General features: G+C 43.0%; 1 protein-coding gene across 1 annotated transcript in view; it reads left to right on the top strand.

Moving 5' to 3' along the window:
- LOC308103012 (uncharacterized protein) overlaps positions 1–21,805 on the top strand; it is a gene marked incomplete at both ends in the record, with an annotated part of 22,256 nt that extends 451 nt beyond the window's left edge. Inside the window, 6 exons of the mRNA XM_080452864.1 lie at positions 542–642; positions 16,056–16,136; positions 16,622–16,759; positions 17,794–17,931; positions 18,966–19,126; positions 21,689–21,805. Of these exons, the coding sequence (XP_080308990.1) occupies positions 542–642; positions 16,056–16,136; positions 16,622–16,759; positions 17,794–17,931; positions 18,966–19,126; positions 21,689–21,805 (736 nt within the window). The remainder of the gene's footprint in view (positions 1–541; positions 643–16,055; positions 16,137–16,621; positions 16,760–17,793; positions 17,932–18,965; positions 19,127–21,688) is intronic.
- Between the last annotated feature and the right edge of the window lie 1,085 nt (positions 21,806–22,890).

Raw genomic sequence — 22,890 nt, 5'->3', positions numbered from 1 at the left:
GTGTGTGTGTGTGTGTGTGTGTGTGTGTGTGTGTGTGTGTGTGTGTGTGTGTGTGTGTGTGTGTGTGTGTGTGTCAAGCGCCACCCCCTTAGCAGCCTCATGTGAGACAATAAAAGCTTGACCTTCAGTTCAGATCAAACTCACAGTGAGGGAGGACAGACTGTCTTTCCACAGCTACAGGAGGCTCTTCACTTACACACCTCTTCCACCAGGGGGCGAAAGGCACTAAGAAGGCAACAGTGCCTGGATCCTTCAATGCGCATGTGTGAAACACCATGACCTGGAAGTTAATGCGTGTTGTGATCTCGGTGAAAAACGTAAAGGAGGTATAACTGTCTCATAAAGGAGGTAAAACAGTCTCATAAAGGAGGTGAAACCCGTTCCATAAAGGAGGTGAAAAACGTCTCATAATGGAGGTTAAAACAATGGAGTCTGTACGGCTGAAGATAAATGAACACATGACGTCGGTGGGAGAGGAGATATTGTGTGTTTTGGACAAACAGCAGCGTGGTGCTGACGTTTGTTGTGTGAAGCTTGTCAGAGTGTTTGTGTTGGAGCGCCTCAGTGCGGCTGCAGAGTTCATGTTCAACCTCTTCCAGAGAGAGATGGAGACACTACACAACACCGAACTACAAACTGCAGGTATGTGTGTTACATACACAACATCCAAATACACTCTGCAGGTATGACACAGCGTTTGCATGGTGAGGTGTTGTTTGGTTGTAGTGTTTTTGTTTTTGGGGATCATTGCTTGTAGATCATTAGACCGGTGACAAAGATTAAGACGAGACCAGATCAACTTCAGACCGCGTCGACTGTTGTCCTAGTAACAGCAGATGTTGTCGCCGGTGAAAGAACGCGTAGCTGTCCTCGTCAATGCCTGTTTTTTGTTATTTCTTTTATATCACAATGCCAAAACATACCGATCTGATTCTTGTTTGGATGAAGAAACGTCAGACAGACGAACACTCACGTTCCGTTGGACGTAGCCCCTTTCGGGACCCTGTTTACCTTTTTTGTATTTGGGAAGGCGGTATCCAGGGTCCCTTGTTGGTTAGAACACGCTCTCTCGTACCGGCGGCTACCACTGTCTGGTCTCGGGCTTACAGCTCGTCGCTTAGAAGTTGCAGAGATTTCTCAGTACCAAAATGAGCAATACTAACGCGCGAAAAAGCGGCATCAAAGCGCGCGGATCGGCGATGCCGTTTAACATTTTTAATAATTTAGTAAACCTTAAGCTCCTTTCTCACACTCTGCTCCACTGCCCATGTCCCGCCTCCCCGCGGTGACTGACAAGCTGTGCGTCCTACGCATAACTATACGGTCCTCGTTACTGCCTCTGATTGGTGAGCTCCTACATGCTTGCATGACAATCACAACGCGGGGAGGCGGGACATGGGAAGTGGAGCTGCAGGAGCAGAGTGTGACAAAGGAGCTTAAGGTTTACTAAATTATTAAAAATGTTAAACGGCATCGCCGATCCGCGCGCTTTGATGCCGCTTTTTCGCGCGTTAGTATTGCTCATTTTGGTACCTTTGAGAAATCTCTGCAACTTCTAAGCGACGAGCTGTAAGCCCGAGACCAGACAGTGGTAGCCGCCGGTACGAGAGAGCGTGTTCTAACCAACAAGGGACCCTGGATACCGCCTTCCCAAATACAAAAAAGGTAAACAGGGTCCCGAAAGGGGCTACGTTGGACGCTGCTTCTCCGTTGGGCGTGTTGTTGTTGAGAAACAGGAAGACAACACTCCTTCCTTTGTCAGTCTCTCTAACAATAGATTTAAATGTTTTATAAATGCAACTATTCTAGTTGGAGTCAACATGTGTAAGGTACAATCACTATTCAGCTCATTGAAAGCGTGCAAATAAACGCAACAATGATTTAATCAATATATAAATAAATGTTCATTCCCTCCTGGGATTCGAACTCTTCCCAATGTCAGTATAAACATACTAGTCAGACGCTTTCTCCGGTGCGCCATTCTTCTCACAACAGATGGGTACCGTAAACAACTCGTAGAGTATACAATCAGCCATTAAAAAACAAAACAGTCATGGTCACTAGATTAACTTGAGACCTCAGTCACTACACTGATTTCATTGTACTGCTCTCTAACACGGCTGTTTACTACAGATTTGTGTCTAAAATCTGTCATCACCATCATCATCATCATCTATTATTCATTATGTTAGAGGCTACTTAGAAATAGTAAATACGACACATGATAGGTTACATAAACAGTTCATTAGAAGACAACCACTTCTTCCTGTGAAAGTCTCTAACAATACATTTTAAAAATGCAACATTTCACCATTGGATTAAACATGCGTCATGTAGCCTACATTAACAATTCAGGCCATTTAAAGCGTCAAAAATAAATAAATGTTAGCCTCATGGGATTCGAACTCTTCCCAATGTCAGCATAAATACAACAGTCTGGGGCATAGCCTACTCTTGTGCGCCAGTCTACCAACTCTGACTCATAATCATAAACATCATCATAGACTATAAAACCAGCCATTAAAACGCACATGGTCACTAGATTAACTTGAGACCTCAGTCACCACACTGATTTCTAACAGCCCTAAAATCTCTCTGTCTGTACAACATGGCACCCTCTAGGAGAAACATCCCCATACCATCTTCTACTACTCAATCAGAGAGCCGTCCCTTTTGCTCTTAGGAACAACTCACGGCCAAAGCACTGCCCCACTTCTCTCCCAACTTGCTACAAAAATCGCTCATGCAAAAGTATATAAACACTTCTATTTTATTTTCCACCTTCACATGTGTCTCCTTTTATAATAATCATAAAGTGTCATAAAGTGTTCTCTATTTCTGCTCGCAATTCACTTCCGGATGATCTGTCTCAACAGCCAATCATCTGCGACACAGAGAGCACCCTTTCACGTTGCCATGACGTTGCCACGTCCGTGAAACGGGAGAGAAACAAGCACTGACGTGCGCGAAACAAGCGCTGACGTGTTGCTCTATGCAAACAAGGCCAAAAGCGCGACCAAATAAGCCCACCATTGCTTATACAAATAACAACGTCCGTGAAACGGGCGAGAAACAAGTGCTGACGTGTTGCTCTATGCAAACGAGCCCAAAAGCGCCACTAAATAAGCCCACCATTGCTTATACAAATAAGCAAACCTGGCAACGCGGGGGACAGAGACATACACGGTAAGGGCCAAAGAGGGACACAGACAGAGCGTTACACAGACACAGAGCGAGAAAGACACGGATGGACCAACAAACTCACTTCACGAGGGACGGAGGGAAAGAGAGAGAGACAGAGAGACAAAACTTTTCTCAGAACATCTGTGCAAACGCAGAGAGAGAGACACACACAGGGCAGGGGGAGAGTGTGTGTGTGTGTGTGTGTGTGTGTGTGTGTGTGTGTGTGTGTGTGTGTGTGTGTGTGTGTGTGTGTGTGTGTGTGTGTGTGTGTGTGTGTGTGTGTGTGTGTGTGTGTGTGTGCGCGCCAAGAACGCGTGTGCACACGCGGACAGAGAGAGATAGGGGAGAGAGACGGGGAGAGAGAGAGAGCGACAGAGACCAAGGAGGAGAGCTACAGAGAGAGGGGGAGAGAGAGACAGACAGAAACGAGCGTGCACGCCAGTGTTGCCATGTACACTAATTATAAGCGACTTTGCCCTACTTTTCACAGCGCTCTCAGCAGTGTTGCCATGTCCGAAGATTATAAGCGCCTTTGGCCAACTTTAACAAAATGGTCTCTCTAATACTGTGAGGTGGCTGTCAGGTGGATCTGCGATGCGAAGTGGGCGCTACGTCACGCTAGATGTGAGAGCCGCGCAGCGGCTCGAACTTCTAGTTTACACAAAGAGCAAAGAAAGAGGCATAGTAAATCAGCCAACCACATGATTTAAAAGTCTTTTAAAGTTTTTTTATTTGTCACATCTCATACACGGTACACAAGAGTGAAATTCTTGGCTTTATCGTCTCTTCTAGTGTAAAAAGTAGTCACAAAAGGGCACAAACTGGCAAATTGTCTGATTGCTCCTGATCACCTCAGGACAGTTAAGTATAGGCCTTGCTGAGCCCTGAGGCCCATAGGGCAGGAGCCTATCTCCTGTTTCCTTAGCGTGCTTGACGTACAAGCATGGACGGCTTAAAGTGAAAATGGGCTTTATCGTCTCTTCTAGTGTAACAACAACTAGTCACAAAAGGGCACAAAGTGGCAAATTGTATGATTTCAGATTGCTCCTGATCACCTCAGGACAGTTAAGTAGGCCTTGACGAGCCCTATAGGGCAGGAGCCCAATTCCTGATTCCTTAGCGTGCTTGATGTACAAGGCACATTCTTGGCTTTATCGTCTCTTCTAGTGTAACAACAACTAGTCACAAAAGGGCACAAAGTGGCACATTGTATGATTTCAGATTGGTCCTCATCACCTCAGGACAGGCCTTGACGAGCCCTATAGGACAGGAGCCTATCTCCTGTTTCCTTAGTGTGATGCACACCCTCTGGATCTGACTCTAGTATGTCACAGGGATTTACCCCAATCCAACCCTTGATGCCGAGTTCTAACCAGGGAGGCAGGGTACCTTTCTAAAAGTCTTTGGTAGGACCCGACTGGGGATCAAACCCCAACTTCAAAGTCTCAGGACACTCTAACCACAAGTCCACTGAGCTCAGGACAGTAATGATAGTGATACATTGCACTCTGGTCCTTTGTATGGGTTTGTAACCTTTCCTGTGCATGCTGATGGAGCAGGTGCATTGGTTGGCAGTGTAGAAATGCACCATAATTGACTTTGGTAGGTTGAACTGAATTTAGGCATTTAGCAGACTCTTATCCAGAGTGACTTACAATAAGCAAGGTAAACATGCATCAAATGCAGAAAGATAAGCATCTGTCTAAATAGCATGCCATCTAAATTGCAATTTAACCTTTGCAGAAGTCTGCATCCAGACTAGGTCAAGAGCAGCAAGACAGGTCATCTTTTTTGGGGCAAAAAAAACCCCAACTATGCTGCTCATACAGGATTCCAAAACAAAATCATAAAGAGTTCCCAGCTGGCCTAGCAGTCCAGGCGCAGACCATTGGCTCTAATGCAGCCTGACCGCACGTTGCGGGTTCCAACCCGACGACCTTTGCTGCATGTCTTTCCTGTCCATCTTCACTGTAACAATGAAGTAAAAAAAATGCCTCTTAGATGAAAAAAAAAAGAAAGAAGTGCTGTGGAGATCCATGTGCATTGTGATCCCACTGGGTTATGTGCAGGCTGGGCACAAGTAGTCCTCACTGGTGTTAGGCCTGCCTACACACACCCAGTGGAACCACAATGCACATGATGAGCATTCAATCTGAAAGAAGATGGATACAATGTTATTCATTTATTTAGTTAGTTAGTTAGTTACAGAAAGAATGTGCTCTCCATGTAAAAAACTTTAAAGGTTTCGTACCCAATCATCCACGGATGCGGACCTTCCTGTCCCAGCGCTCACCTCCCCACAGGAGCGACAGAGATGTGTCTGGTCATCTATGAAAACATATTTTTGAGTTCAGTGAAGTCCAATTTTTTGGTCTTGGTGAGGCTGATTTGATTGAAGCCTACCAGAATCCTCCAAAAGCTGTTGGCCAATATTTGTATTTTTTTGTACCAGGTCAACGTTGCCTAGTAGGCCCTGCTCCACCCCAGCAGTGGCTAACACCAGCATCTCTGCTATGTAAAAATACAGGTTAGTGTTAGCAGTGTTCTTTTAGAATGTATTAAATTGTTACTTGGATAGATATTCTAGGCTATATAATCTCACTTTGCACACAAACACCCCACATGACGTCGTATCCGTTTGGCGGGGATGAGGGACAGTCTCACAGGTCCAGTGAGTCCAAAATCTGCCCTAATTGCCCCTTCCATATAGCTTGGAGAAGTGGAAATTCAGAACATTTCAGTCATTCAAAATTGTACATGGCATTATTATTCTTCATGTCACATTAGTGAATGGGATTTACCAGTGACCTGGTCCTCTGCTGATCTCCCTCTGGCAGGTGGGGAGCCAGTGGAGGGGCCCGAGGATGGTGGTGGGTGGTGGATGGCAGGAGGAGGCCCGGAGGGGCTGAATGATGGCTGTGCAGGGCGGCCAAGAAGAGGGCTGGAGGGACTGGGTGACAGTTGGGGAGGGTGGAGAAGAGCAGGAGGATGAGATACAGGGGAAAGTGGTGGAGGGGGGCGAGCCAAAGGAAAGGTTCCAGCTAGCTTTAAAAGTTCGCTGGAATCCTCTCCTCTGGCTCGATGTAGCGTTTCAGCTGGTCCAAATTAGCAATTAGCTTCTCATTTTTGTCCCCAACCAAGTACACCACTTTCCCCTTTATCTCGGTGATGGAATAGGGGCCAAGCATCTCTGGTGCCAGCTATCCTCCCTTCCTCTGCTCTTTTCTGATGTTTTTTTTAACACCACATCCCCAACTGTGAACTTGTCATCCCTGCCCTGCTCCAGCTTCCTCTTCCTGACCCTGTCTTGTTGTTGGAGGACATTGCCCTGCACAGCCTTATATACTGGTGTCTGCTTTTTCAGCCCCTCACAGACCTCTTCCGACCCGCAATAGGCCTCCATATCTTCTGGTGTCACCTAAGGTACAAAAACACCGGGTGGGGTTATTGACAGTAGTGGTTTTCAATTTCATGTATTCATGTCAAGGACCCCCAAATCAATATGCATTTGGCATACATTTTGGGAAATAGCAGATCTACAAGCTCACATCGTGTCGCTCTGCGTTGTGAGACTGTAGATTGGCTATTTTCAAATAGCCAGCCAATGTGTAGTAATGTATGTAGTATAGTGCTGTACCCTAAAAGTCGACGAGTCGACTCGTCGGTCGAGGAACCTGACGTCGACCACATTCCTTGAGTCGAGCCGTCAAAATGTTCTTTTTTTTTTGGGAGGGGAGGGGAGGGGAGGGGAGGAGGGAAGGGGAGGGTGCGCATGCGCGGTACACTTGCAGGAGAAGCACGCGTTGTAAGGAGTGGAGGAGGAGTGGTCGCAGCCTTGAGCCTTCGCAGGTGAAAAGTTTAAAACATGTCTCAAAAAAAGAGGTAAAATGTTTGGAAGCATTTCGAAGTTATGAAGGACACGGACCCTAAAAAAGCAGTGACACCGCCGGGCCGAAATTAACACAGAAAACACTGGACTTCAGACCGCCGCTCACATAGGCTCGGAAACGAGCCATTACAAACAGCATTGCAGACTTTGTTGCACTCAATATGAGGCCTGTGAACGTTGTAGAAGGTGCAGGATTCAGGCAGCTAATCAAGACACTGGAGCCAAGTTACACTGTCCCGAAGAGAGAGACGGTGATGCACGCAGTTGAAACAAAATATGACGACACAAGAGAGGTGATTATGAAGAAAATGAAAGACAGCGCAGCAGTAAGCTTCACTACGGACATCTGGACGTCACAGAGAATGGAAGCTTACATGACAGTGACTGCCCATTTGATCACTGCTGACTGGCGACTGGAGGCGTTTGTTTTGGAAACTAAAGAGATGGCTGAGAGTCACACGGGAGAAAACATCGCGGTAAGACTCGGCGAAGTCATGGCTGGTTCTCAAACTTTTTCATGTCAAGGACCCCCAAATTGACACTTATTAGCCCGCGGGGCCCCATTTGAAAAGATAAGCCAGGGACCAATCAATGTTAATTTAACTCTGAGAGTGTACAAATGGAACCAAATGGACCCTAACGGGTCCATTTGGTTCCATTTGTACACTCTCAGAGTTACAGACCCATACGGGTCCATTTGGTTCCTACCCATCATTTAGCTGGGGACCCCCTGGAACTCCCTCAAGTACCCCTGGGGGTCCGCGGACCCCACTTTGAGAACCAATTGCCTAGTGCAGGCTGCTACTGTGTGTAGGCTTATCGCACTGATGATCGCCCGTCGCCGTTACGGGCTTACGGCACTGTCTGTTGTTACTTCATGCTGTTGGTTTACAGAAAAGAGTATTGTTTGATTGAATACTTTATTAACAGTTTGTGGAGAAATAATAAATGACGCACATTTGTGTTGTCAAAGAGATACATTATTCTCGTCTCTGTTCTTAACTCTGCTACACGATTCACAATTATGCACGCAATCTTATTGTCAATTAATGTAATGTCAGCCATCAAGTCTCATATGCACGGCAATGAGTGGATTTATTTCATTTAAAATGCTTAAAACAATGTTCATATTACTGTTGCACTATTATGTTGACGTGGTTTAAAGCAGCACTTGAAAAAATGCCTCCCTTTTTTTGCGACCTTTTTATATAAAACGACTCCGTCGACTCTGCATTAAACCTGCGACTCTGATTCGACTCAATAAATCCTGAGTCGGGGACAGCCCTAATGTAGTAATGTATAAAGGGGGTTAAACTGATTTGGTGCTCTGCTACTAATTTACTGCCCCCCCCCCCCAACAAATGGATCCACTTACGTCATTATCCACATGGATTTCTTAGGGATACCTTGCCTCTCTCCCATAGAGGAGGTAGAAGGGCATGTGCTGTGTTGTCAGGTGCTTCTTCGTCCTTAGTGCGAACAAGGCAGCTGGGAGGTACCTGTCCCACTGGTTGGGGTGGTCTTCACACAGGGCTTTCAGCGACCTGAAAATGTTCACATTACATAACATTATAGCAGACATTCAGATGCATTTAATGTAGTCTACAGCATTCATGTTGTGTACTGTAGGTGTATCTGCCAATTTGGCAGTATGCAACTTACTTCTGGATGGTCCCATTCATTTTTTCTACCAGACCGTTAGTCTGTGGGTGGTAGGGTGCCGAAAAACTCCTTTTGATGTTGAGGGCTTCACAGAGCCGAGAATTCACCTATAAATTCCATTAATAATAGATTTGGAACACAATTTGACATAAAACTCAAAGTGCTACATTGCATAAAAGCTATTAAGAAATGTTTTGAAATGGAAACAATAATAATAAAAACAATAAAATGAACACAATTCAGATCAATGGTACGAGCCCCATCCCCAACATAAAAAATGAAATAACAATATAATTTGTAATGTTTGATGAGTGTTGTACCTGTGTACCTGATTACGGAATTCGGATCCCTGATTCGAAAGGAGCCTTTGCGGGGCCCCATGCCGGTAAACAAAGTCTATGATGCACTTTGATACCTCCCCTGCATGTTTTGACATCAGTGGGTAGGCCTCCGTCCATTTGGTAAAACTAGAAGTTCGGGCCGCTGCGCGGCCCTCACATCTAGCGTGACGCGTCGTACACTTCGCATCGCAGATCCAACTTACAGCCACCTCACAGTGTGAGCGAGAGTATTGTGTGAAAGTAGGCCGAAGTCGCTTATAATATTCGGACATGGCAACACTGGTGAAAAGTAAGGCAAATTCGCTTATAATCAGAGGACATGGCAACGCTGAGTGTCCTGTGCGCCTCTCTTTCTCTGTCCCCGTGTGTCTGTCCCCCTGTCTGTCGAATAAGGTTCGGTCCCACATAGAATAGCCTAGTTGGGTTCCACCTAGGGCCCAGTCCCAGTTGGGACCCACCTCGGTCCCACATAGACTTGCCTAGTTGGGGCCCACCTAGGGCCCAGGTAGAACCCACCTAAAGCCCACATGGGCAACCCAGTGGGGACCCACCTCGGTCCCACATAGACCCCCTGGGAGTCTTGGGACCCCCACGAAACATCGCGGACCCCTTCTGACCCCTGCAAAACATCACAGGGGTCCCTGGAGACCCTTGGGGGTCCCTGGAGACCTAGTGTGGTCTAGCTCTGAGATTAATGGAGTACAAAGGGAGAAAAAACGAAAGGGAAAGATGCAAACGAATTGTGTGTGTGCATTGCTTGTTGGTCGCGCAACCTGGCAACCCTGGGCTGAGGCAGACAACACATGGCGAACAGCGAACATGTCGCTCGCGCACCCAGGCAGACACAGACACGGTGAAGGAAAACGGGAAACTGTGAAGCCACAGAGGTTGTGCAAGAGGTTGCACATGAACTCTGCAGCCGCACTGAGGCGCTCCAACGCAAACACTGTGACATTAAGCTTCACACAACGAACATGAGCACTACGCTGCTGTTTGTCCAAAACACACAATTATATATATATATATATATATGTGTGTATATATGTATATATATATGTATATATGTATATATGTATATATGTATATAATATATATATATATATGTATATATATGTATATATGTATATATATATATATATATATTCTGTCATTCCTTATACTATATATATATATATATATATATATATATATATATGTGTATATATATGTATATATATGTATATATGTATATATATGTATATATTCTGTCATTCCTTATACTTTATTTGTAATTATACAACACTGTTATTACAACTTGTACAACTATTATTTCAACTTAACAACAACAATATAATTATGTGCAAGCAGATATGCACTTAAAGGGTGCACGTTCAACAGTGGAGATTGCATGGGCCCACCACAGACCGTTCGTTGCGATGGGGGGCGACCGTATTTAGGGGCGAGACAATTAGGCGCAGATTGCTCACTCCAGACCGTTCGGTGCGATCCGGGGCGACCGTGTTTTGGGGCGAGATTGGGAAACGGCCGCATCGATAGCTTGTACAGATTTTCGGAGACTCGACACGGTACAAGAGCTAGATGATGAACGTGTGTGTGTCTGGTGGAGAGATTTACTTAAACGCGACGTGCTACCACCTTTGCGCGAAAGGATTGCAGTGCATTTCACACACACACACACACACACACACACACACACACACACACACACACACACACACACACACACACAGCACGGAGAAGTTGTGCAGCACACACACACACACACACACACACACACACACACACACACACAGCACGGAGAAGTTGTGTAAGGCAACAGCGCGAGGCTGTTCTGTCCTCTCTCTCTCTCTCTCCCCCTCTCTCTCTCTCTCTCGCCCTCCCTCCCTCTTTCCCCCTCTCTCACACACACACACACACACACACACACACACACAGCACGGAGAAGTTGTGCGAGGCTGTTCTGTCCTCTCTCTCTCCCCCTCTCTCTCTCTCTCTCTCGCCCACACACAGCACGGAGAAGTTGTGTAAGGCAACAGCGCGAGGCTGTTCCCCAGCTAGCAACTGAGCGTGACCGCTGACGTCAGGCTGGTAGTTTCGGGGCTTGCGTGGCGTGGGGATAGACCGACAACGCTGGTCTGTCCCCACGCTGTCCTCTCTCTCTCTCCCCCCCTCTCTCTCTCTCTCTCTCTCTCTCTCGCCCTCCCTCCCTCTTTCCCCCTCTCTCACACACACAGCACGGAGAAGTTGTGCGAGGCTGTTCTGTCCTCTCTCTCTCTCTCTCTCTCTCTCTCTCTCTCTCTCTCTCTCTCTCTCTCTCTCTCTCTCGCCCTCCCTCCCTCTTTCCCCCTCTCTCCCTCTTTCCCCTGTCCTTCTCTCTCTCTCTCTCTCTCTCTCTCTCTCTCTCTATCTCTCTCTCTCTCTGTCTCTCTCTCCCCCTCCCTCCCATGCTCTCGCTCTCTCGCTCTCTCTCTCTCCCCCCTCCCTCCCTCTCGCTCTCTCCCCCCCTCCCTCCCTCCCTCCCTCGCTCTCTCACCCCTCTCTCTCTCTCCCTCCCGTCAAAGGGTGCGCACTGTGTCGCAGATGATTGGCTGTTTAAAAAAGACCTGGCGGAAGTAAATTGCGAGCTGAAATATAGAGCACTTTATGATTATTATAAAAGGAGACACATGTGAAGGTGGAAAATAAAATAGAAGTCTTTATATACTTTTGCATGAGCGATTTTTGTAGCAAGTTGGGAGAGAAGTGGAGCAGTGCTTTGGCCGTGAGTTGTTCCTAAGAGGTTGAGGTTCCAAAAGGGACACCTCTCTGTTTGAGTAGCAGGATAATCTACCATTACGCATATGTACTCGTGTCCATCCTCCGTCCTCCTCAACTTCATGAGGTCAATCCCCACAAGTTCAAACGGCTCCTTGACCTGAAAAAAAGGTGATTAAAAAAGAAACCAATTAGACATCTGTATGATTGCTGGTAGCCTATCTTTGCACATTTAGATGCATGGGATATTCAGTTGCAAAACACTCACTGTTATTGGTTGATACTGGGTTTTGTCCTTTATGCTACCCTGCTTTTTTTGGCACCCAGGGCACTCCTTGATCTTAAGTCAAATGATATGCACATTAATTTATATCACAGGCCTTTGGTCAAGCACAAACAGTAAGTGAAGGGGATATACAATCACACGAGTGTGTGAATTTAATTAATGCTTCAATTTGCCATTGTTTCCCTAAGTAGGCCCTGCATAAATAGGCCTGCATGTACAAATGATATATACACATTTGGATGACCCTTGACCCTTCCAACTCACCCATTTTCGGATGTCGGCCTCCATTCCAGGCCAGTAGTACCAGTGGATCACTGCGTGGTGTGTTTTCTCCACACCACAGTGACCACCGATACTACTGGCATGGAATTCGTTGAACCCCGACGCCGCCTCAGCAGCCGACGCCACCACCTACATACATAGATAGCATATAGAGAGATGAGATAGACAGATACTTAGATTCCTCTTTTGATTCCCATGTGGAAATTCAAGTGTTTGAACACCAAAAGTAAGCATGAAACACATTTACCTTTGCAAAATGGGGCTCCTGCTTCTTACTTCTACTGCAGAAGTAATGAAGCATTCCATCTAGTATAGTACAAATAAATGTGAAAATGTTCAATTTACTCTTAAAGGGACATTGTATCGTCTACTCTTGCTTGATTCAGTATTTAGATATTTGATATTCATTTTATCAGACACGCCCCTTCCTATACAAACCCATTATAACTTCAAACTCCATTTTAACCATGATGGATTAATCAAAAACACCAGTTCTTGGTCCTGGTGACTGATATTGTGCTTCTAGTTCTAATGTGTGAGGAGACCATGTTTTTTCAAAGAATGTTAAAAGGTTATTGAATAAAGTACTTTAAATAAAGATTGATAGTGTAACAGAATACATACCCTTAAGCACATACTGGTTGTCTCTTCTTCTTATGTTGAAACGCTGCTGTTTGGTCAGGTTTCCCACTGGATATTTTTTGTCGGTCTTAAAATCCAGGATCTCTTGGTATAGTCTGGGGTCCATAGTAACTAACTCTCTTTATCTCTACTCTCTATATAGTGTGACTATATAATCGCTCCGACTCCCAACACAGTTGTTCAACCTTTTATATGTTTGTTAATTGAGCAAGCAATCAGCACACCTAAACCCCTACAAATTCTCTGACACCATGTTAAAGGGATATTTCACTTTCAAACAGGTTTGGCCCATTTATTTCTTAATATACTCAGAATTGTGTGAGCACCCCAGACATTTTTACGTTGCTTGATTGAAGTATTTAGATATTAGGTATATCCTATACCAACCCATTGTATACCCATTGTCAAATAGCAGATATCATCTGAAAGTGTGAGAACTACTGATTTAGAAGGCATTTGTAGAATAGGTGGTCTCAATGGTTAAGGTTACTACTCATGGCTACTGGTTGTCATGGTTACTAGTTCTAATGAGATAACTGAGCAAAGGCTGGCCTTCATGGCAAGGGAAATTTGCTCTTGCTCTTGCAAATACCCCATATACACAAAATGCTACACACACACAAAATGCCTAAAATGATTCATACTTTAACTTATAAAGTGGTTTGTAGGTGTGTTGCCTACTACAAATGTGTTCCTTCTGGGTCTGGCAGAACCAGGTCTCCTGGTCTGTAACATAATGAATAAGAATAATAGGTGATGATGGTGGTGGTGGTGGTGAGAGATTTTAGAAACAAATCTGTATTAAATTGTTGGAAATCAGTGTGGTGACTGTGGTCTCAAGTTAATCTAGTGACCATGTGCGTTTTAATGGCTGGTTTTATAGTCTATGATTTGTTTATGATTATGAGTCAGAGTGGGTACACTGGCGCACAAGAGTAGGCTATGCCCCAGACTATTTATGCTGACATTGGGAGGAGTTCGAATCCCATGAGAGGCTAACATTTATTTATTTTTGACGCTTTAAATGGCCTGAATAGTTAATGAAGGCTACATGACGCATGTTTAATCCAATGGCGAAATGTTGAATTTTTAAAATGTATTGTTAGAGACTTTCACAGGAAGAAGTGGTTGTCTTCTAATGAACTGTTGATGTAACCTATCATGTGTCATATTTACTATTTCTAAGTAGCCTCTAACATAATGAATAATAGATGATGATGATGGTGATGATAGATTTTAGACACAAATCTGTAGTAAACAGCCGTGTTAGAGAGCAGTACAATGAAATCAGTGTGGTGACTGAGGTCTCAAGTTAATCTAGTGACCATGACTGTTTTGTTTTTTAATGGCTGGTTGTATACTCTATGAGTTGTTTACGGTACACATTTGTCGTGAGAAGAATGGCGCACCGGAGTAAGCGCCTGTCTGGTGTAATTGTGCTGATGTTGGGAAGAGTTCGAATCCCAGGAGGGAATGAACATTTATTTATATATTTATTAATTCATTCATTGATGCGTTTATTTGCACGCTTTGAATGGGCTGAATAGTGATTGCCTACCTTACACATGTTGACACAAACTCCAATGGCGAATAGCTGCATTTATAAAAGGTATTGTTAGAGATTGTCACAGGAAGAAGTGGTTGTCTTCTAATGAACTGTTGATGTAACCTATCATGTGTCATATTTACTATTTCTAAGTAGCCTCTAACATAATGAATAATAGATGATGATGATAATGATGATGATGGTGGTGGTGGTGGTGATGATGATAGATTTGAGAAACAAATCTGTAGTAAACAGCCGTGTTAGAGAGCAGTACAATGAAATCAGTGTGGTGACTGAGGTCTCAAGTTAATCTAGTGACCATGACTGTTTTGTTTTTTAATGGCTGGTTGTATACTCTGTGAGTTGTTTACGGTACACATTTGTCGTGAGAAGAATGGCGCACCGGAGTAAGCGCCTGTCTGGTGTAATTATGCTGATATTGGGAAGAGTTCGAATCCCAGGAGGGAATGAACATTTATTTATTAATTCATTCATTGATGCGTTTATTTGCACGCTTTGAATGGGCTGAATAGTGATTGTACCTTACACATGTTGACTCCGACTCCAATGGCAAATAGTTGCATTTATTAAACGTGTAAATCTATTGTTAGAGAGACTGACACAGGAAGTGGTTGTCTTCCTGTTTCTCAACAACAACAAGAAACAAGAATCAGATCGGTATGTTTGGCATTGTGATATGAAAAAAAAAACAGGCATTGACGAGGACAGCTACGCATTCTTTCACCGTGGGACAACATCTGCAGTTACTAGGACGACAGTAGACGCGGTCTCAAGTTGATCTGGTCTCGTTACAAATTGAAACACCGGCCAGTAGGCTCCGTTTTGATGACTGAGATTAACTCCTCGTCCCACTGCTGTGACACACACACACACACACACACACACACACACACACACACACACACACACACACACACACACACAGTAATGGAATCCAATTGATCTAAATCTGTCTCCACGATGAAGAATATTAATCCATGTGGTCACATGAAGTCAGAGATCATCATTGGAGCCACACCGTTCCCATGTGAATCCTGAGATCTACATGATTCTCACTGTTCTATTACAGCAGCTGTGTTTCCTTTTTTGCATATCGTTGCTGTCGGGCAGAAACCTTGTATCTCCATATTTTAACCTGTTTAATATGTTTTTGTAAATTTATTTCCTAATTCATCATACTACAGTGTCACACACAAGTAGCAAATTAGCGGATGTACAAGCTTTTGATCTGCTATTTTTGAATTTGAATTCTGAAAAGTAACAGTAATAGGTTTCCACCTCACAGCAACAATATTAGTATTAACTTATATAGTTTAATATTATAAATGTATATCGTCTCTATATAGTGACCTTATTCATGTCACATCCTAGTCCTTATTAATAAAGTCCTTATTTATATCACATCAAAGTCCTTATTATTAAAGTGCGTATTGTATTCCTTCATTCCAGACCAGTGTGTGGAGTCCAGTCTGCAGGTGAAGATCAGTTCTCCAGCCAGGACTGTTTCTATTAAACAGGAACCTGATCTCAGTAAGTTTTAAGCACTCTCTCTTCATTTATTTTATTGGTGAAAGCGGGCCGGTACTGAGAATGCATTGACCCCTGCATCTATCTAAATGTACTATGAATAGGACCATGGTTCGGTTGTAAAAGTATGAATGGGTTCACTGAAGCTGTGCAGTTAATTCTACTTCAGTATTAACTAACCAGCTGCAGAAGACTCACTGATCTAACATGTACAAGTATTTACTTTAAAAAATAATAGGGACTGCCTCTAATTCACCTCTCATTCAGCTTGTCTCGCATCTTCTATGAGAGATGCAATGTAAACAAACAACAGCCACTATTTGCAGCACAGATTGCAGTCAGTGCACCATAAAATAAAATATTTGTAAGATATGGGCAAAGAGTAATATTGTTGATACTTTTTTCCTGACACAACTGGTCACTGAGATAATGCAGTGGCGTTACAAGATTCAATCCTTTTATAGAGTCTTGTTGTACCTTTTTCCTAGACATCCTGCACATACCTGTTTGTAAAGAGGAGGTTTCACCTGAAGAGGAGCGGAGCCCCAATCTGGTCCAGGAGGAACCAGAACCTCCACAGATTAAAGAAGAACAGGAGGAGCTACTTGAAAGACCAGAAGTGGCTGGTGGGTCAACGTTAACATTAGTAGCAGTGAAAAGTGAAGATGATGATGAAAACAGAGAGACAGAGCCTGTAGCCAGCACCTCAATTGAACACATGAATACATTACCAGTTCAACTAGCCAACATTAAATCCGAAACAGTGGGACCCACAAATCACTTAACTTTTGTTTTTTTTAAATAGCTAAATTAGTTGATCTACAAGCTCACAACGCATCAAAAGGCCACACATTTTGAGATGTTAAAGGTGTAGTGAAATGAAAAATATGTTTTTCACACTTTTAGACAAACAGGTCATCATATGGGCATACCTAACAATAGATGCCAAAATAATTGAAAAAAAAAACGTTTTTGTGTATTTTTATATCAAAAGTCCCTAAAAAGCCAATCTTAATTACTTCCTGTAAACGAAAATGTGCTGCGTGATGACATAACGCAGCTTTCATGAATATAAATTAATCTTGATTACATGCACCTGTTTGATTCCCATAGCTGCACGTTCTTCAAACACAGCTGATTTTAATTACAGAGCTACTCCGTTTTGAATCTCATTGAAGATGACATCCAGACGGTGTATTATTCATTTTAAACTTAATCTGCACACTAAAATATGTATCTGAAAACATTATAGGTTAGAAATAAGCCACGTAGTAGCAAACGTGCTTCACTGGCTAATGTTTTATTTACTTAACAACTTGTAGTAAAGTTGTATAGGTTAGGATATATACTGTTTTATTTATGGAGATTTCAAAACTGTAGTAAAGTTGTACAGGATAGTTATTAAGATTGGATATTATGCAGAAATATTCCTATTGGCCAATAGTCCAGGCAGACTAGTGTTTCACCTCAAAGTAATTGTAATTTTCTACACAGACCACGTCTATTAGGTCACCAGAAAAACATACTAAAAGTCCTAAGAAATCCTAGTTGTGGAAATATGTTTAATTGGTATCAATCAAAAAATGGCCGCCAATTATTGCCTGCAGTGGAGGTACAAGATCCAAACCTTTTATAGAGTCTCATTGTATCTTTTTCTTAGACTTCGTGCGCGTACCTGTGTGTAAAGAGGAGGTTTCACCTGAAGAGGAGCAGAGCCCCAATCTGGTCAAGGAGGAACCAGAACCTCCACAGATTAAAGAAGAACAGGAGGAGCTACTTGAAAGACCAGAAGAGGCTGGTGGGTCAACGTTAACATTAGTAGCAGTGAAAAGTGAAGATGATGATGAAAACAGAGAGACAGAGCCTGTAGCCAGCACCTCAATTGAACACATGAATACAATACCAGTTCAACTAGCCAACATTAAATCCGAAACAGTGGGACCCACAAATCACTTAACTTTAGTTTTTTTTAAATAGCTAAATTAGTTGATCTACAAGCTCACAACGCATCAAAAGGCCACACATTTTGAGATGTTAAAGGTGTAGTGAAATGAAAAATATGTTTTTCACACTTTTAGACAAACAGGTCATCATATGGGCATACCTAACAATAGATGCCAAAATAATTGAAAAAAAAAACGTTTTTGTGTATTTTTATATCAAAAGTCCCTAAAAAGCCAATCTTAATTACTTCCTGTAAACGAAAATGTGCTGCGTGATGACATAACGCAGCTTTCATGAATATAAATTAATCTTGATTACATGCACCTGTTTGATTCCCATAGCTGCACGTTCTTCAAACACAGCTGATTTTAATTACAGAGCTACTCCGTTTTGAATCTCATTGAAGATGACATCCAGACGGTGTATTATTCATTTTAAACTTAATCTGCACACTAAAATATGTATCTGAAAACATTATAGGTTAGAAATAAGCCACGTAGTAGCAAACGTGCTTCACTGGCTAATGTTTTATTTACTTAACAACTTGTAGTAAAGTTGTATAGGTTAGGATATATACTGTTTTATTTATGGAGATTTCAAAACTGTAGTAAAGTTGTACAGGATAGTTATTAAGATTGGATATTATGCAGAAATATTCCTATTGGCCAATAGTCCAGGCAGACTAGTGTTTCACCTCAAAGTAATTGTAATTTTCTACACAGACCACGTCTATTAGGTCACCAGAAAAACATACTAAAAGTCCTAAGAAATCCTAGTTGTGGAAATATGTTTAATTGGTATCAATCAAAAAATGGCCGCCAATTATTGCCTGCAGTGGAGGTACAAGATCCAAACCTTTTATAGAGTCTCATTGTATCTTTTTCTTAGACTTCCTGCGCGTACCTGTGTGTAAAGAGGTTTCACCTGAAGAGGAGCAGAGCCCCAATCTGGTCAAGGAGGAACCAGAACATTCACAGATTAAAGAAGAACAGGAGGAGCTACTTGAAAGACCAGAAGAGGCTGGTGGGTCAACGTTGATATTACTGGCAGTGAAAAGTGAAGATGATGATGAAAACAGAGAGACCGAGTCGGTAGCCAGCACCTCAACTGAACACATGAAAACACAAGCTGATTTAGAAGACTGTGGAACATCACAACCAACTAGTGATGACCAGCTCCTCTCTTCACACTGTTACGGCTATGCTCACAAGGGTGATCTAAAAACACACATGGTGACTCATATAGGCGAAAAGCCCTTTTTGTGTACAGTATGTGGTAAAGGCTGTGCTCGCAAGGATTATCTAAAAAACCACATGATGACTCATACAGGCGAAAAGCCCTTTTCTTGTACAGTATGTGGTAAAGGCTCTGCTCAAAAGCGTGATCTAAAAAGACACATGAGGACTCATACAGGCGAAAAGCCCTTTTCTTGTACTGTATGTGGTAAAGGCTATGCTTACAAGGATTATCTAAAACAACACATGATGACTCATACAGGCGAAAAGCCCTTTTCTTGTACTGTATGTGGTAAAGGCTGTGCTCACAAGGATTATCTAAAACGACACATGATGACTCATACAGGCGAAAAGCCCTTTTCTTGTACTGTATGTGGTAAAGGGTATGCTCACAAGGATTATCTAAAACGACACATGATGACTCATACAGGTGAAAAGCCCTTTTCTTGTACAGTATGTGGTAAAGGCTGTGCTCACAAGTGTGATCTAAAACAACACATGAGGACTCATACAGGCGAAAAGCCCTTTGCTTGTACAGTATGTGGTAAAGGCTTTGCTCAGACAAATCATCTAAAATCACACATGAGGACTCATACAGGGTAAAGACTATTATTTAGCAGTGTATGGTAAAGGCTTTACGGAAATGGGTATTCTAAAAAGACACATGAGGACTCATATGGGGGGATGCCTTAGTTTAAGACATATGATCATTCAGTCTAATCCAGGAGTCAATGACAAGGATACTAAAGCAACGGAATAACATAATCTGACTATCAACATGACTGAATAAAATAAATATTAATAGTTTCTTGTGATGGATTTGGATTGGATTATTTTCATATAGCAGTATTCCCTCCAGCTCATTTACTTACTCATACTGGTAGTACAATATGAGCATTACTGTGTCTGTCCACATTTGTCAGGATTTAACAACTCATATTCATTCATATTCATCTAATAATTATTAGTATGCAGTAAAGTGCTGACAAGCTGCTGGGTTTGTGTAGCTGTTCACTGTGTGTTGACGTGTGTTGTTTAGATTGTTACAATATCATAGTACATATACATAATACACACATAATACACACATAATATGGTAGATGCCAGGGAGACAGTGTACATTGTCGTTTAGTTTGATTACATGTCTATATTCTACAGAGTTTTGTGTCTTTATAGAGGTGTTTTTATAGACTCAGATCCACTTTTATCCCTTGGGGGAAATTATTATGTTTTTGTTTTGTTTTGTTTAATAAAGTTTTCACCACTACAGTTCCCCTCTGTGTGCTATATCATTCAAATATTCAACTTGTTTATACCCAGAATGACAAAGATATCCACAGGTTCTGTAGAAAGTATTATTTAACTGAAGTCACTCAGAGCAGACTTGCTGTCACCGCACTTTTAATTTTACCTCTGGGACAGAATCTGTCAATGCTTTGTCAATGTAAATGCGTGGATTCACGCAAGAGCGGATCTTTCCGCCTGTCGCGCAGACCTTGCGCTTAACCGCTCTACACGACTTGTCCATTTCTGCTGGAGGCAGGAGCTGAATTTCCCCTTTTGTCCAATCGGGTGAATGGAAGGCGGACCGTCCCAAGACTCAATTAGCACCATGGTGCTCAAGACAGAAGGCGGTGCGGGCTACGGGGACGGTCTTGAAAGTGAGTGACAGGTGCGTCACTCCCGTTTTTTAGAATCTGCTGGCTGCAAAAAACTGTGGCCGCGCACAACCTGTGCTTAACAGCAGCCGACCATGTTTTGGTGGGAGCGCGCCCTAAAGGAGTAGTTCACCCCAAAAAATACTTATTTTCTATCAATTGCACACCCCATGAAGGCTTGAATTCATGGATTTTCTTTCTGTTTTTGTCGCATTCCTAAGCTAATAATTTGATTCCTGTCTCCTACCGGCTAATCTATCCGGTAGGAGACACGAAGTAGATTCTTTGTGTCTCCTACCGGAAATACACCCGGTCATCAAATTATTGGCTTAGGCTTAGAAATATATCCATGAATTCAAGGCTTCATGAGGTGTGCAATTGATAGATTTTTTTTTTTTACGATTTTCTTACCTTTTCCAGTAACCACAGAATATTTTCCGTGATCGTCCTCACGGTGATCCCCGATCGCGGTAATCCGTTCCATAATTGCGGCCAGTTGAAAATAGCATGTTTCGCAAAAAATACATAGTAAAAGAAATAAAGTACACAGGAGCCGAGATACAGGATTTTAAAGTAATAAGTTAACCAGGAAGTGAATGGAGCAGTAAATCTTTGGATCGCGTTATCTCCTGATTCTGACGTAAACACATTAAATGACGTTTTAAAACGTCTTTAGCAGGCAAGTGTTGTATTTTAAATGAATCTCTTCTTTTATCAGGTCCACCACCTGATGGAAAAAAAAACAACAACAGGCACTCCTTACAACGGAGAATCCACTAGACCTCATTATGAGGAGGATGGACACCACCACCACCTGGCTCCCACCATGCCATGAAGTCACAAAGACAATTGTTAAGAGACTGGCCACTTTTAAATGTCATAAAATGCTCTTAAAACAACATACTAGCCAGACGGGTTAAATGTGTCAATGTGAGAGCAAGTCTGCTCTTAGCGTGACTTCAGTTAAATAATAAGTTCTATAGAACCTGTGGATATCTTTGTCATTCTGGGCATAAACAAGTTGAATATTTGAATGATATAGCTGGTGGAGCCTCGTGTGCAGTTGATGGACATCTGTCGAAGGGTGGACCAGTTTCCCCTTGCTCTTGATTGTAGTGAGTACTGCCTCTGACTCCACGTAAGTGGTTCAGTGATGTCCTTTCCCCTGTCATCCGGGCCATCCAGATCCTGTTTCCTGGCAGGAAGGAAGGGGGAACTGATGGCAGGTGCTTCTCCAGTTCCTCTGGGAAGAGTGCAGCACCTGCCATTACCAGCATGGTGGTTGTTGCCATTCTGACACCAGTCTGGGATGGCTTCCAGGCTGTGAATAAAATGTATTACTTTAGTATTGTAAGTCTCATAACTGCTGCCATTAATTCTGCTTTTGATTGTTTGTCTCAGAAGCACTTACCCTGATGCTTCCCTTTTTTTTTTGGAGCTTAACACTGTGGCATTCCATGTTTGCATAAACTCCTGCAGCCTCTCCAGCTTCCAATTGTCCCCAGCAGTGGTGTTTGGTGGATACAGCGCTGCATATATCAAACATGTTTTATTAGTGTCAAACAGAAGGAGCAAGCACTGCCTGGGTTCAGTGGATTCCTCAAACAGGTGCTCTTCAGTCAAACAGGTAGATATATGTATAAACCCCCCAAAGTTATGCTTGTGGTGCAGACTGAATCCTGAGGCACTCCGTCTTCTTCAGGTGAAAAAAAGAAGTGTATTGCTGAGCAAAGCAACACAGAAGAACTAACGCCATTCAACACATGGGCAAAGTGCTGAAGACGGAATGCCTCAGTATTCTTCTCATCACAAGCAGAACTATGCCCACCCCCTGTGTGTGTGTGTGTGTGTGTGTGTGTGTGTGTGTGTGTGTGTGTGTGTGTGTGTGTGTGTGTGTGTGTGTGTGTGTGTGTGTGTGTG

This window comes from Gymnoscopelus braueri (genome assembly GCF_963280865.1).
Source record: "Gymnoscopelus braueri genome assembly, chromosome: 16".
Classification (NCBI taxonomy): Eukaryota; Metazoa; Chordata; class Actinopteri; order Myctophiformes; family Myctophidae; genus Gymnoscopelus; species Gymnoscopelus braueri.
Note: the sequence above shows the minus strand (reverse complement) of the source record. Positions and strands in the feature narration are given on the sequence as shown.